Source organism: Lissotriton helveticus, chromosome 3_1 (assembly GCF_964261635.1).
Source record: "Lissotriton helveticus chromosome 3_1, aLisHel1.1, whole genome shotgun sequence".
In the NCBI taxonomy this organism is placed as follows: domain Eukaryota; kingdom Metazoa; phylum Chordata; class Amphibia; order Caudata; family Salamandridae; genus Lissotriton; species Lissotriton helveticus.
This window is the reverse complement of record NC_136061.1, coordinates 243,733,093-243,749,431: the sequence shown is the minus strand read 5'-3', so window position 1 is coordinate 243,749,431 and position 16,339 is coordinate 243,733,093. Positions and strand designations below refer to the sequence as shown.

Genomic DNA, 16,339 nt, shown 5'->3' with positions numbered 1-16,339 from the left:
CCTGGATGGTGTGACTTAAGAGATGAGCTCCCCAGCCGACAAGCGATGCGTCCGCTGTTAGCACGATTTGTGGAACCGGCTCTAAGAACGGACGCCCTTTGGAAAGATTTTGAGTGTTCCACCATGGCAGAGAGTGATATGTGCGGCTGTCTACCAACACCAGATCTGAAAGTTGACCCTGAACCTGGTTACATTGTTGTGCTAGGCATTCTTGTAATGGACGCATCTGGAGGCTTGCATAAGGAACGATTAAGATGCAAGAGGCCATCATCCCTATCAGCTGCATGAACACTCGAGCTGGTAGTGAGTGTTGTGGCTGAAATTTAGATATGAGGGCTTGCATACTGGCTATCCTGGTCGGGTATGGGTATGGGTATAGGTATGCAAGGGCTTTGGAAGTATCAATTGTAGCACCTAGATACTGTTGGGTGTGGGACAGGTGTAGATGCGACTTGGTGAGGTTTATTGTGAAACCCAAGTTGTGTAGCAGCCTTATTGTGTGTGTCTTGTACAGATTTGTACACATTGGTTGTGTGACTTGGCTTTTATAAGCCAGTCGTCTAGGTAAGGAAACACATGAATGTGTTGTCTTCTTAAGTGGGCTGCTACCACAGTGAGGCATTTGGTAAAGACTCTGGATGCTGTTGTGACTCCGAATGGTATGACCTTGAACTGGTAATGTTGTCCGTCCACAACAAACTGTGGGTATTTCCTGTGAACCGGTTGAATAGGAATGTGGAAGTAGGCGTCCTTGAGATCTAGAGTGGCAAGGAAATCACGTTGTTGGAGGGGGAGGACCTGTTGTAGGGTGACCATGTGGAAGTGGTTGGATTGTATGCACTGATTTAGTGGTCTGAGGTCTAATATTGGCCTGAGAGTGCCATCCTTTTTTGGAATGAGGAAATAAAGGTAATGAATCCCTGTGTTTTGATGATACCTGGGAACCGGTTCTATTGCATGTTTTTGAAAGAGGGAGAGAACATCTTACGCTTGAGAAGCGTAAGATGTTCTGCGGACATTGTTTGGGAGGTATATGGGGTGGAGTAGAATTGTGTTCCAGGCAGTTACCATACTGGATAATTTGTCTTACCCACCTGTCTGTTGTGATGGAATTCCATATAGGTAGGAACTGTGATAGTCTTCCCCCGACTGGAGTGGAATGGTCTTTGGAGGGGGAGAAGGGGGAGAAGGGGGATGAGGAGGAGGAGGGGGGAGGCGTTTAGGAGGGGGATGTGGGTGGGGGGTGGGGTGGAAGGAAGTCACTGTTTTGTGGTAGGGGAGGTGCGGGTATTAGAACCACGCCCTCTCCCACTGTTGTTGTTGCCTCTGTAATTCCCTCTATTAGGGTAAGTTTGAGTGGGTCTTTTATAAGTGGAAGAGGTGTCTGTACAAGTGGTCTTTGAAGTCCCCCTGTAAGAGGAGAGATGAAAAGAACCTCTACTAGTTGTTGCTTGTAGAGCCCCCATGGATTTGGCTGTCTCTGTGTCCTTTTTCATCTTTTCTAAAGATGTGTCCACAGTGAGTCCAAACAAGTGTTCCTGATCTAAGGGTTGGACGAGGATGGTAGACTGCACCTCTTTCTTAAAACCTGATCTGCACAGCCAAGCATGTCTACGTAATAACATGCTTGTATTAATTGCACGGGATGATGTATCTGCAGCATCCAGGGCACAGTCTATTGAGGTATTCGTGGTTAACTTTCCCTCTTGTATGAGATCATTTGCTTTGGTCTTGTACTCATCTCAAAGTGAGGCCTGTCGTACCTCGCAGGTAAAACTTGTGAGTTAGCAATGCGCCAGAAGTTTGCTGCCTGGGACGCAACCCTGTTACCTGATGCGTCTAGGAGCTTAGATTCTTTGTCTGGCGGAGGGACATCACCTGTGATTTGCCCCTACCAATGAGTCCGGAGAGATTTGACCTTCAATATGAGCTGGATCGCTTGGAGCTGGCTCGTATTTTTTCTCAAGCCTAGGATTAAGCACCCCAGCCCTGACAGGATCTTTAAAAACCTCAGGGGCATCTTTAACCATCCCCTTGAGCATAGGGAGAGTATTTGTCGTTTTTTGTGGCTTGGAGAATATCTCTACTAAAAAATCCTCCTCTAGAGGGTCTGAATGGAGTTGAACCCCATGGTATTGTGCAGCTCTATTTATCAGTTGCGCAAACCCTACATCATCATCTGGGGAGGGATGGTCTGGAGGGATATAAATCTGGCTCAGGCACATCTGGGGCATTGTAATCATCTCAAGAGGCATGAGGTGAGGTACTGTGTGTGTCATCATCAGTATCTGTGTGATGTGGGTCTATTTCCTCATCCTCACCCCTTATATCTTCATCATCCTCTTGTGGTGCAGGTGAAAGAGGAGCCCCTGGAGAGGGTATAATGTTTGCTGGTTGTGGAGGTGGAGAGAAAGGCCTCATAAGTGAGGTTGAGTCTTTTTTCTTGGTGCTGTTGGTGCTCAGGAGTTTCTGAGGTGTCCAATTTTCTCTTCTTAGGTGGTATGGAGGTGACTTTGCCAGTAATGGGGTCAATATGGAATGTTCTTTGCTTAGGATCCGGTGAATGTGGATGGAAAAGTTCTTTGGATCCGTTGTCTTTTTTTCGGGGTGAGGAATTCCGCTCAGAGTGGTGTTTTGGCCTGTCTTCCTTAGCTTTATGAGGGTTTTTTTCTCTCCTTTTGCTAAGGTAAAGTTTTCGACTCTGAAGATTTAGTTGGGCTCGGGTGGCTTGGATTGAATTTGCTTTTGTGCTGAAGAGTCTGTCACTCACTGGTAGCTGGGTTACTCTGTTATAGACCTCCCGGCAGTGCTGTGCCACCCCTCAGGAACTGATAGATCTTATTTATGATTTGTCTAACTCACATGCCAGGTTCTTAGTTTTGGGCGATTTTAATTTATGGCCTAATGGTCCTCATGACCTCGCTTACCGAGAACTCTGCCAAGCTTGCAGTAATGTACATCTTACGCAACTAGTGCTCTCCCCTACCCATGTTAAAGGTCACATCTTGGACATGGTTTTTGCGGATGATTCGCAGGTCTCGATTAAGGAGATAGCGGATCAATGCTGGACGGACCACGCGCTGATCCTCTTTTCCATTCTTTTGCCAGCGGGCTCGTTGAACAATAGCGGCCCTGGTAAACCTAAGTTTAGCCGGCAATGGTCACGGATCCTGAGGTGTTCCAGTCTACCCACACTACTTCCTAGGGCTTTTACCTTGGGGGAGAATGTGGAGGACAGTTATTCTGCTCTATGCCAGCAGATTCTAGAATCACTGGATAAGGTGGTTCCCCTGCGTGAGGCAAAATATAAGCCTATGAGGGTCACTCCCTGGTTTTCCAGTGACCTTCTCCAACAGAAACTACGCTGTAAACAGGCGGAGAGAGCTTGGAGAAGGCACTATTTTGAACCAGATAAATTGCTTTATAAAAAAATCTCTTCAGGACTACAAAATGCTGATCAGGGGTGCTAAAGCGAAGTACCTGGAGGATACTTTGGCCAAGGCAGCGAACAAGTCACAAACTTTGTTCAAAATAGTCAAATCTATCTAATCCTGCCTGTATCTCGAACGCCATCCCGGCTTCCCAGGAGTTATGCGACTCCTTAGCCTCTGCAGAAAAAAATCAGGAATATTCTGAATGGGCTTTCGGTTTCTAGTCCGATTAGCCCTCAACTTCCTCCCTCCTCGGACTCTGTTGGCATAGCGGCCTTTGATGCTTTCAGGGAGGAGGTAGCACCGACCAAGCTGACTTGCTTTCCTACTCCTTCCTTGGAGGAGTTTTATCTGCTGGCTAACAGCGTCTCTTCCGGATCTCCATTAGATCCGTTACCCCACAAGTTCTGGAAGTTGTTGCAGGCGGAGCGGTTTTCCCCGCTTCACTCCATCTGTTGCCAGTCCCTTGTTACAGCCACGGTTCCAGACAGCTGGAAGCTCGCAGTGGTTTCACCCCTGCTAAAAAAAAGCCACCTTGGATCCTTTGTGCCCGGCGAATTACAGGCCCATCTCGCTCCGTCCTTTCTCTGTAAAAATATTGGAGAAATTGGTCACAAAGGTCCTGTCTAGCTTCCTTGAATCCAACGCCTGCCTGGACGTGGCCCAATTTGGCTTTAGGCCGGCCCACGGCACTGAGTCAGCTTTGGTGGCTGTTTTGGATGCCCTACGTTCGCGTGTCGACATGGGAAGAGCGGCATTTCTTGTGCTGCTCGACATGTCAGTCGCGTTCGACACAGTTGACCATGCTGTGCTACTAAGCAGGCTGCAGAAGGCCGGGGTGACCGGCCAGGCCTTGGACTGGTTGACCTCCTATCTTTGTAATAGGCAACTAGCCGTGGCCCTGCCGCCTTTTCGGTCAGCTGTTAAAGTGAATCAGGGCGTGCCTCAGGGCTCGGCAATCAGCCCGATGCTATTTAACCTGTATCTTCGCCCGTTGATCAGATTGATTAAGTCATTCGGCATATCGGTCATCAACTATGCCGATGACACAACTTATTTTGTCTTTTGAAGGCAGGGATGCGGTTTGTAGGGAAACATTTCATCGTTGCATGACCTCTACTGCGGACTGGCTGCGCCAGACTTCGCTCCAGTTTAATGGATCGAAAACGGAGGTTCTCCATTGTTCTTTGGATCGGCTGCCTCGTCCTCTACCTGAGGAGTTTTGGCCTACTTCCATTCTAGGCACATGGCGGCTGCTGAGTCCGCCCGTAACCTGGGTGTCATGTTTGGGGCCAGCCTTCAGTTGGACGCTTTTGTCAACAAAACCACTGCGACATGCATGCTATTGCTCCGTACATTACGGAAAATTCTTCCGCTACTTCCCCCCTCAGCAAGGATTGAAGTAGTGCGCAGTATCATCCTCAGTAGGTTAGACTACTGTAACGCACTGCTTCTAGGGGCCCCTAATGTCTTGAAGCTGCAGCGGGATCAGAAAATGGCAGCTAAGCTGGCCCTTTCCCATCCACGTTCTGCTTCCTCTTCCCTTGCACTTTCGGATCTTCACTGGTTGCCTGTTCAGCAACGGATCTGTTTTAAGGCTTCCTGCCTGGTCTTCAGAGCTCAGCATGGTTTGGGTCCAGTGATGTTGCAAGATCTCTTTCCCTGGTACTCAGCCGCTAGAACCCTCAGGTCCTCTTCGGCATTCTTAGTGACAGTTCCTAGGATAAAAAGGGTGAGGATGGGCGGCCGCTCTTTCAGCTTTACGGCCGCCAAACTTTGGAATTCCTTACCGCTGTCTTTGAGGAGCAGGCAGGACTTGCTGTCTTTCAAAAAGGATCTTAAAAGTCATCTTTTCCCAAGGGCTGTGTAAAGCATGTCACATGAAGGTAGTGTTTTGGTCAAAGCGCCAGGATACCCATTGGGTGACAGCCGCGCTCTATAAGTATGTGTTACATTACATTACATTACTTTTGGTGCCGAAGTTTCTGGGGTCGACAGGACCTTGTTTATGTTTCAGTGCCGAAGATGGTTTTTCAGCACCGTGGTGTGGCTGGCTCGATCCCTAGCTGCCTGAAGGCTTTGTGGGCTTCGGAACCGCGTGTGGAGGCGGGGCTTCTCAAGTCTATGTCAGTACACACGCTCCGTTAACCTGGGGTAATCGTCTGGTCTTCGGAATCCAAATCATTGGCTTCGGAGACACTGGCCTGTTCATCTCCTGTCTCTGGTTCTGGAACTTCGGTGCCTGCCTCGGAGAGGTATTCCGGCGCCGAAACTGTTGAGCTGGACATTTCGTGACACCGAGCTCGGCAATCACGTATGGTCTTCTTAGACCTGAAAGAGTCACGGGCCTTGCAGTGTCGACTCTCGTGTTCTGGCGGAGACAAAGGTTGCAGACCTCGTGAAGATCTGTGCTTGGGAATTTAGCCCCACACTTGCATTTTTTAAATGGAGTCCTTTCCATATGCTGGTTGATGGCGCTGATCAGCCTAACGGCCCACGTCGACGACCGGACTCGAGAAGTTCTTTGGAGCTGGATACGTGTCGAGAGAGAGATCGCAATCGAAACAATACCGTAGATCGGTGAGAGTTTTGCACGTCAAAGGGGAATCGAAACGACGTCGACCGGAAGCGCAGCAAATTACATCCCAACCCGATGGCGGAAAAAAACAATCTAAGGATGGAGTCGATGCCCATGCGCACTACTAACGAAAGGAGGAGTCACCTATCTCGGGACTACAAAGTCTTCTACAATAACAAAGTGCAAACATCCGAGCCCAACACCAGATGGCGATCTATGCAAAAGTATGCAATCTACAGCTCATATGCCTCGAACATATAAAAACGCACCAGATCTGCTAGTTAAAAGGAAAGTGAACTGGGAAGACAATACAAAGCCATTTCTAGGGGGAGAATGGGAGGAGTAGATTAGCGCTTCTAGGGAGTTATCAATAAGAACAGGATTCAGACTGGTGAAACTGAAAATACTAAGTAGGCACATTTGGCTTAAATAAGGAGAGATGCGTCAGGACAGTACTGTGGAGAGTGTGGGCAAATAGGTAATTTCATGCATACCATCAGAGTGTGTCCTGGCTGATACCCCTTTTGGGGGCAGTGTTGAAGCTCCTATCCAACCTCATGTACCCTGTAGGGACACATGGGTAGATTCAGCATTACAGAGGCACCCAACGTTATTTTTCCACTTGGGATTTGTATTAGAAAGACAGGATGTGGCCCAGAAATAAGGGGTGGTGGAGGCTCCAAAACTGGAAACATAAAAAAAGATATGGACTGGTATATTCTGACAGAAAAATATGTACTTAAGGGGAGACTATGTCTGAAAAAACAAGCATTTGCAATGCAATAGGTCTCGCATTTGTAAAAGTTTGAGCTATTGGCATTGCTACAAATAATGCAACGCCAATAGCGCAAACATTTAGTAATGTGAGACCTATTGCTTTGCAAAAGGAAAGGGGAGCAGACACAGGAGTAACAGAGGAGAAAGATATTTTAAGTAAATGAAAAAGTATTTAGCGCAAACTCGACCCGAAGGTTTCTGAGCGCTACAGAGCGGTCAGGCAGGCAAAGGCAGCCACCAATTAAACCTAATAAATTATAAAACAACCCCCTTTTTAGTAATAAATGTTAAAAAAAATTAAAATGGAGTAAGGAAGAAGGAAGGAAGCAACGGATGAAAGGGTGGGGGAGAGAAGAAAAATAGGGGGTGGGCACAGGAGTAACAGAAAAGGAACTTTTAATAAAATACATTTTTTATTTCAAAAATATTTCAAAACTCCTACCATTCGCCGCCTGGCTCAGTATCCCTTGTACCTACCTGGCATCAACATCACAGATGATCGCTTTTCCGCTGGCAACCCCGGAGGCTCCCTGCATTCTTCCAGGAGCCATTGTTGTATTTGGAATTGTGGGGGGGACGTGTGCCCCAAACCTAACAATCACTCTTACATAAGCGCTCGCACAGCTGGAATGTCCCCACCGCCGCAATGCAGGGAGATGATAAAACAATCATGCCCCGAGCCGAGCCGTCCCATTTATATATAGGGAGGGACAAAACCAGGCCGGACAGTGCATCCTGCAGTATCTGGAAGAAAATCTCAGCAGAGAGCAGCGCGGAGGTTCACCTACTGTACGAAGCACCCGCCCCCGAGCAGAGACTGCTGCATCCGACAGCTACATTTACATAGCACTCACCACCCCTGATAAGGCGCTGAAGTTCCATAAAAAAGACAAAAATTCAGTGGACGACTCCTCAAAGAACACGCCAGTCCCGCAACAACTTCAGGGAAAAGACATATCACTGTGGAAAGAAGACGTACTCTCAACACCTGCACCCGTCAAACACCCGTAATGACTGCAGAAACTATGATCTAGTCAACAGCGAGGAGACACCATCCTACCCCACTGTGACATAGCACAGTGCTGAGGCCCTACATATGGCGTGCGACCGACAAGCTGCAGTGAGCAGACACAGCACTTCACCCCACGCCATCTTTCAGTGCACAGCGAGGGTGCCCGTCCTCGGCACACTGAACAGACAGCACGCCAGGGGACCAGTGACAGCGAGAAGACACCATCCAACCCCACTGAGGCTTGCCCCCTGACACACAGTGCTGAGGACCCACATACGGGGGTGAAGGGACACACACCTTCACCGCGCACTGAGACTAGACACCATCTTTCAGTGTACAGCGAGGGGGCCCGTCAACAATCCACAGTGACGAGACAGCACCCCAAGGGGCCAGTGACAGCGAGGACACATCACTATTCACTCACAGTTAAGAGACACACTCTCCAGAGAGCGGCAAAAAGACACTGCCATTTACTGTCAGGTGAGAAGGGAGGACGCTGTGATTCTAGAGGGAGAGAGCGTGTGTTTGTGGGTGTGAAAGAGAGCGAGTAAGAGACAAAAGCGGGGTGGTGGGGCGGGACAGAGTCCCCTACACAGTACCATTTACGGTGAGCTAAAAGCACAAGTTTAAGCTGTCAGTAAAAAGAGACGCTCGAAGAGGAGACTGGCTCCTTCAATCCAGGCTTCAAATATATGGAGCAATAATTGGGTCTAGTGGTAGAGTTTTTGGAACTTAAGCGCCGAGAGGCGCCTGGGACACGGATGGGAGGATTTAATAAGGCATTCAGTCAGTAGTGTCAGGACACAGTTCCGATTAACCCTCCGTGCGTGCATCGCATCAGTGAATGCACTGCTGTTTTGGCAAGGGGGTGTGTCAGGACGGGAAAGAGGAAAATTACATGAAAATCCAGCAGTCATGACGTCAACCCAGGCTTTGACAATCTGATGTACAGCTGGTTCCGTGTCTGAGATCACGGGTTTATCCTCGCTGTATCGTACTAATTAAGTTAACATTTCAATTTATATTTGCCATTCAATACCAGTAGGTGTGTTGAGTAGAAACCGCTGATATGTGTAATTAGAAACAGCCAAAGGAAATGAGTGGTGCGCGCGAGCAGCCAACCTCTCTTTCCTGCTTTCATTTAGTTGCTTCCCTGTGAAATGGATCCAAAAACGAAGAAGCCCGCGGGTGGTGCGCGCATGCGCCACAGCGAGACGTTGTTTTAATTATCGTGCCCATGTCTGGGCACTATAATTGAAACCACTTGGCGGCTGGTGTGCGTAATGGACACCAATAGGCCGTCGGCGGAGCAATGCGCCCGCCTTTGGCCAATTGCATGCAGTCTTTCATAAAAAGACGCACGCAAAGGCCAATCGCGTGGGCCAAAAGGAAAAGCACAAGCACGAGCGTGTGCGATTCCGAGGGCTGTTTTCAAACCCCCTCCAAGTGGTCTCTCACTGCGCGAGCAATGCTGCACACTGCAACGCAGGCGCGAGACCTAAAAATGGTTAATCTGAACCCAGTGGGAATCTTAGAGGAATTTTGTAGGTGAGATGATTGGAAAGCAGAACATGGATGGGGAAATGTGCATTAGTTACCACTTTACGCTAACATATTCACATTGCCTTTTTAAATAAAGCGTGAATTTCTTGTTTGTTTGCATCCTCCTGAGAAAAGTGGTGTATCAACACACTAAAATAAAATGTATTCCCGACTGTCACTGTCAGGATTTGATAGTGGACCAATACCCTTTATCTCAAGGTAAGCAGTGGGAGAAAGGGGATACAGCATGCCAATTTCTGACGTTCAAGCTGGTTCAAACTTGTGCTTGTCTGAGGGCCAAGGAGAGGGTACCAGGCCATGACTACAAGGGGACAGTATCAAAAGAGACGATATATAAACACAGATTGAGATAATAATTGATTGATCATTTTGTTTCAAGTAATTCATTGGAGTTGAAGTCCTAATTGTTGATACTATGTCAATTCTTTTTAGTGGTTGCTGTTAAAATAAAAGGAAAAAGGAAATCTATAAAAGCTATGGTCCTGACAGAATTATTTAGCCACCAGTTTTAGAACTTAGAATACAGAGTATTTTCTGAGGTTTTTTAAAGCTTTTTTTGGTTAATACTTATATAAATGAAAAGAGAATAATATGGCTTTTCTCACGACTCCGAAAGAAAAAAAAAACATGCAAACGAAGTCTAACATCCTCATACCTATTTGCAATTAAAAAACGTTGTAACAGTTATGCTAAATATCATATATATACAAACAGGGAATTACAGTAAGAAAGTTGTGATATTCCAAGGTAAAATGAAGGCACTAACCTTATTCTTTTGTAAAAATTTGTTCCTGCAGATTAGAATTTCTCGCAGCCACTTGAGAATTTCTGTGCTGTTTTGATGGGTGACTACTTTATTACAGATGTAAAAAAGCATGTGTGAGCTGCACAAACAAATGCACAAATTCAGTATGTGTTAGTTTTTGCTAAGATTAATTTAAGAATATAAATATCATTAAGTGAAGTAATGTTGCCAAGTACATCAACATCCTTGCATAACTAAATAAATAATCAAAAAACTCTTATTTTGCTGGAAGATACTATACAGATCACGTGATAACTTTTTAAAAGTAAATTATCTCTAAAAGACCATCAGACTCATACGATCAAACAACCTTATAATGGGTTTAATTCTGAATAAGCACAAAACGGATGTCTGTGACCAAGTCCTGAGTACTAACCCATACACTTACATAATATTACACTCCGTACTCAATCAACCAAAAGAGAAACATTACTGAATACAAAAAAACGCCACTGTCTCCATTTAAGAACCTCTGTACATCCAAAATCCAGACGCAGTTACTATGTTTTGGACCCTTTCTTTATAGAATTAAAAGCCATATACATAATAAATTAAGATTTTCAGTTCCCGTGAGGAACAGGGACAAAACAATTAGTCCCAGTTTGTAGAAAGCGTCAGTCCTTCAGACATATAAACACTTTGCTCTTAACCCCTCGTTGTTACTGCCAGAGTTTGCGTAATAAACGAATGATCGCTTGCATTAAAGGCACGCACCGTTTCAATACTCATCCAAGATGAAAAGCCATCCATGGAAATTATGCTTAATTCAAGTGAAGACACATCAACATATTTCAGTCTTTGGCATCGTGCAGTCCTAGTTCACCATCCAATTCTCGTGTGGGGCATTTTCCTCATTTGGTCGAATGGATATCGGGGTGGTGTGTGTGAGTGTGGTGTGTGTGTGTCTTTGTTAGAGTGTGTGAGTGAGAGAGTGTAAGAGTGTGTGTGTGTGTCTGCGTGTGTGTGGGCAGTATGTGTGTGTGTGTCAGAGTATGTGTGTGTGTGTCAGAGTGTGTGTGTGTGTGTCAGAGTGTGTGTGTGTTTGCCATAGCACACAAGTAGCAGACCATTCTTTCGACATATTGCTCCCTTTCTCTGCCAACTCTTGAGCCAGCATTTGGCCGTAATGAACTCAGAACGGGGGCTGAATGTTTGCATAATCCATTACCATAGGTGTCAATCTGTCCTCTGATTGCTTGCTTTGTTTACCATTATTATAGGGGCTACCCATATGCAAACAGACTGTTCTTACTACTTAAAGGTTGACAGTCCAGCCAAACAGCTACAACACATTTCCTTTCAAGGGAAGTGCATGCATTGGAATTAAACTGGCACCAATTAATTTAAACAAGTTTTAATTTCTCAGTGAAGTGAGATTTCTCAGGTGCAAGTATTCCCAGGGGAGGGCTCCACTGCACTGTGTTTCACAGCTACTTGAACTGCATCTCAACAATGAAGCCAAGTAAGGCTGAAACTGGCCTGGATTCACTTCACACGTTGTATGGCTCTGCAAAGCAACCTCTAAAGTTAGCTGTCCCTTTCAGGGTTGGTTCCAAAGTTAATTTGAAATTGGTTCTTTTCCACAGGTCAAGATACAGTGAGCAGAAGACAACTGAATGTTCACAGAGTAATTACAAATGATTAAAATAATTTCAAACATTTCCATCCCTCATCATGCAATCTCTGCCTTTCACTTTGACAAAATGTTGCAGAGGCCGAGGCCTCTTCCCGAGGTTTTTGTTATTCCTTCTACTATTAGATTTTGAAGGTTTCTAATCACCCTTAATTGGTTAGGAAGAATGGATTGCAGACAAACGTCTAAGTTACACAAAATGTGGCAAGAAGGCGAAGGTACAATCAGAGCATGTCCTTATTCTTCACATGTAGTTTGAACAATTATCAACAAAAAACTAACCATCCACAATACTATTTTAATACCACCGCTTCAGAACCAAGGCATCAGATACAACATTCAAGCCACACATAACATACTATCTCCTGAGAGTACCTACATATCTGTACACAATAGTGTTTTGTAAATGCGTCTAGGGTCCTACATAGCTAACTTGCAAATTTCAGCAAAATTGATATTTCATAATAAATGCACTATTGCGACCTTGCTTTGTAAGTGGATATAGAGCAGGATGAAGGTTGCAAACGGGTGGCGCACAACAAACCTGAACACTAAGACAATCCATTGAGCAATTTCAGACTTGGAAAATTCTTTCTCTTTGTGTGGTTGTCAAAGAGCAGCAAACAGTTGCTTCATAGACCGTAAACATGTAGTATTGTCATCATTGCACGCGATGCATGGAATGCCATGGATAGGGAGCCCACCACTTCCGCCGTGCTGAACACACTGCTATCCTCGGGAAGCACTCCGCACGCCATCACTGCCTTCTACACGGCCCTTGCTGCTGCGAACACGTCAGGAGCACGCGCCAGATGGGGTGCTTAAGCGGAGCCCTGGACGGACGCGGCATGGGCACATCTGGTGAAGGGGGTATCCCGTAACTCCAGGTTCCGCTTCACAGACTACAATTATATCCACCACGCTTACCTCTTCCCACAGTGCATTAAGCACGTTTGCGGCACTTTCCCCCCGAATGCCCCAGCTATACATTACAGGAGGCTTGTTTCTACCATATGATGTGGGGCAGCCCGGTGCTGCACCCAGCCTGGTAGGCGGTGACTGCCACGGTTGCCGAGCTGGCGGCGCAAGACCTCATGCCTACATCAGAATCCTGCTTGCTGGGGCTACGCACCTGAGTGAACGGTGACAAACACCCCCACAGATTCATTCATCTGAACTATGTTTTACTCAAACGACAGGTGGCCATGGGATGGAAGGCACCTGCTACTCCGGCCCTTAGCGCTGGCTTAACGTGTTACTGACAGGGACACAGGGGGAGGCCCACACTCAAAAGCAAATCCTAATGAAGGGGGCCACCCGCAGGTGTGGGGAATGGTGGGAAACCTTCCTACTTAACGTAGAGACCAAAAACGAGCATCCACCTTGATGCGCACCTACATGGCTCTCACACTTGTTTGCACAAACACACACATGGTCTAAACCTTCACCTAAAATCAGTTTACTTGTGGGACATTGGCTAACACCACAATAATTAAAATACTGGTGCCTACACCCAAACCAAATGGTAGGACCTGAAAACTAAAATAACCCTGCAGTGTAACAGATGCCTTCAGATGTATCCGGATGAATCCTGACAAGACGATAAGCAAACACCTGCTCCAAAAAGATTAACACATCTGCTTCGCCAAGAATTTCAACCATCTACCTCAATGAGAACATTTTCATATAGTCATTCTCAGTAACAACTACATGTGTCAACCACTCATGTAGTCTTCACAGGTTCAATGATCCTTCCAGTGAATACTCTCTTCAGATACTCTGCAACAGCTTTATGCAAAAAGATTGTGCTCCCCATCAGATGAAGTCTCAGTCTTAACCAAACTTGTGATATCCCATCTACTCACACATATAAGCAAACACTCACAGAAACATGCATGAACAGAAGATACCATGCAGCATTAGTGTTTCCAAGCAACTAAAATTACAAATTTGGTTTTCTACAACAATTCATACATTTAGTAAAGTGTGACTATACTTCATCAATTGAGACGGAGACATGGCATACATTTTGAAATTTTTAGGGGTTTAAACAATGTAAGTTCATTTGGTAGGCAAGTGTTTCCTGGTAAGAAGACTGCATCTCTTTCTGCATCCTCGATTCTTATGCCATCCGTTTAAAATAATCAGTTGACCCCACTCCAAGACAATCATTACTAACGTTTAGAGCAACAGCAAACATGAGCAAAGCTACGCAACAGAAATAATAAAGCTACAAAAGTCACAGGGAATCAAAAGAGAAGTAAAATGATTGTGAAATAGTATTGGATGTGATCATGAAAATAGTGCACACAATGAAAATGTTAAGACAATGTACCACAACTATAACATATTTCAGAATGTTATATATTGCAAGAATGCATTTTTATCAAAGGAATCTTAATGGTAAAAATATAAGTAACTAAATAGTCTTACATAAAAAAAGGAAACAGTTTCGGGTGTCATTTTCATATTCTAAAATACTAAATCACTTACTAGCTCACAGGCATTTTAAATGCATTTTGATCTCCCTACCTGATTTCCCAAAATGTTTCAATGGGTGCGTCTGGATTCCATAAATCAATGTTCTCTGGCTGATGAAGAACTAGCAAAGCCTAAACACAAATATATTAACAATAAGCAGTCAAATTAGGAAGGTGAATATTTTAACTGTGCTCAGCAGAAAATTAGGTAAATCAGGATAGGAAGAAAAAACACAACACAGCCAAGCATGTTAATGATGAATGCAACAAGCAAATGGCACACAACTATAGTATTTGACATCTAAAGTGTAACACTATGATGCTGCACTACAATTGAAGGTTACCCAAATCCTGCAGCCCATCTTTAATGGGCAGAAAGAGGCTACTGTTTTAAAAAGTGATCGGTGGTTAACCTCGCCAAGAAAATGTTGGCTATCTATTTGGAATTGAAAGGAGCATCTGAGGCAATAAAGACATTATAAACTGTTCTTTACTGAGATTTTTTAATTATTCATGTATTGTGAAATAGAATACAGTTGCACCTTAGCTTTGCAGCATGTAACATCATCACTATGTCCATGGTGAGGGAGGCACACAGTGAGAACATCCAGCTGAGCACTATTTATGGATGATGGAGGGACAATGTGCTGCGTAACTTACACATGGAATGGTGCGCATATACCATTGACCTACGGTGGTCTTTAGTCCAATGCGAGGTCTAAGGCTAGCAATACAATGTCCCTTTGGGTGATGGGCCCTGGTCTGAGCCGTAGAATAGAATATTGAATCTGCTGGTACTCGGAGAAGAACCTCATCGAAGTTCTTGCTTTAAAGTCTGTGGCTTAAAGTCAGTTGTATCAGATTTTGCAGCTCTGTGATTCCTCACTTTATCAGGCAACAGTGTCTTGAGCAGTTCCTTTCACATTGGTAACAGTGTGTGTTGAAATAGCTCATTGCACTGATCTCAGGCTGTGCTGCTGAGAGCCTGTTGTCTGGCCGGTATAACACAAAACATTTAGAAAGGTTTAACTTCCAAATATCTAGAACACTAAAAGCATTAGACCTACAACTTAGGTAGGCTAGTAGTTTCTGGTTCCATTAAACCCAACCAAAAATACAGCTACTTCCATTGATTATGACTGAATTATCAAAACACGTCAAGATGATAACTTACAGATATGTAATCTCATCTTGCATACAATAGCACCAAGGCAAAAACAATCATCGTATTAACAAGATGACTCACATCTAAAGGGGGACTGAGGTCTAGTACCTAGCCAGCCATCCACATTTGCCTACTTTGGAAATTACACCAAACAATTAAGTGTTTTTTATCATTGTTGCAAAAATAATGAAAAGGGTTGATAGCAAGTCTCCGCTGCATAGTAAACGCAAAACATATGTAAGAATTAAAAAAAAACTCAAATGAAAATATCTGGGGCTAAGGAGAGTACATAGAAGTCTCTCTTGTGTTTGAGACACTGTTAAGATGGCTGGTAGGTGATGTAGTACATATGTTGAGTGAAGCCAATTAGGGTTCTTCTGTAAATCATCAACTGTACACAACGTTAGTGTGTCTTCATTCGGTGCAAATGTATGATACTGTCAATCCCTGGGGTGTATAGCCTTTTTGTTTCGCTCTGGACTGGTCTTGTGCATACACAATGGTTATTTACACTTATTAATTCTCAATAATTTAATAAAAAAATGTTAAAGAGCTAACAACACGATATTTACCTCCATTGCTTCTTCTGCGATTTCTGGCATGTTTGACTGTGGAACTAGTTGCATTAATCCTGTGATCAACTCAGTAGTGCTATCAGAGCCCGCCTTTCCTGGATTCTGCAAGATAAATATTATAAAAGTCATGATAAGGTCAAGCATAATCTTCATATGGTTAATGCTTGGAGGAAAGTTTAGCATAAGTGCCTGTGGTATACAAAACAAACACAACAAATATATCCCATACCACACATTAAGGACAACAAAAATGCTGTAGTTAAAAGAATAAAGGATCTCTTCTTGAATAATTCATGAGATGAAATAAAAAAAGTGTTTGC

General features: G+C 44.7%; 1 protein-coding gene across 8 annotated transcripts in view; it reads right to left on the bottom strand.

Moving 5' to 3' along the window:
- Window positions 1–16,339, bottom strand: part of NF1 (neurofibromin 1) — a 2,143,703-nt gene that overhangs the window by 1,380,509 nt on the left and 746,855 nt on the right. For all 8 annotated transcript variants that reach the window (XM_078679713.1, XM_078679719.1, XM_078679717.1 and 5 more), the window contains exons 14-16: window positions 16,017–16,121; window positions 14,332–14,411; window positions 10,128–10,245 (exon numbers count right to left, since the gene is read on the bottom strand). In XM_078679713.1, the coding sequence (XP_078535839.1) occupies window positions 10,128–10,245; window positions 14,332–14,411; window positions 16,017–16,121 (303 nt within the window). The remainder of the gene's footprint in view (window positions 1–10,127; window positions 10,246–14,331; window positions 14,412–16,016; window positions 16,122–16,339) is intronic.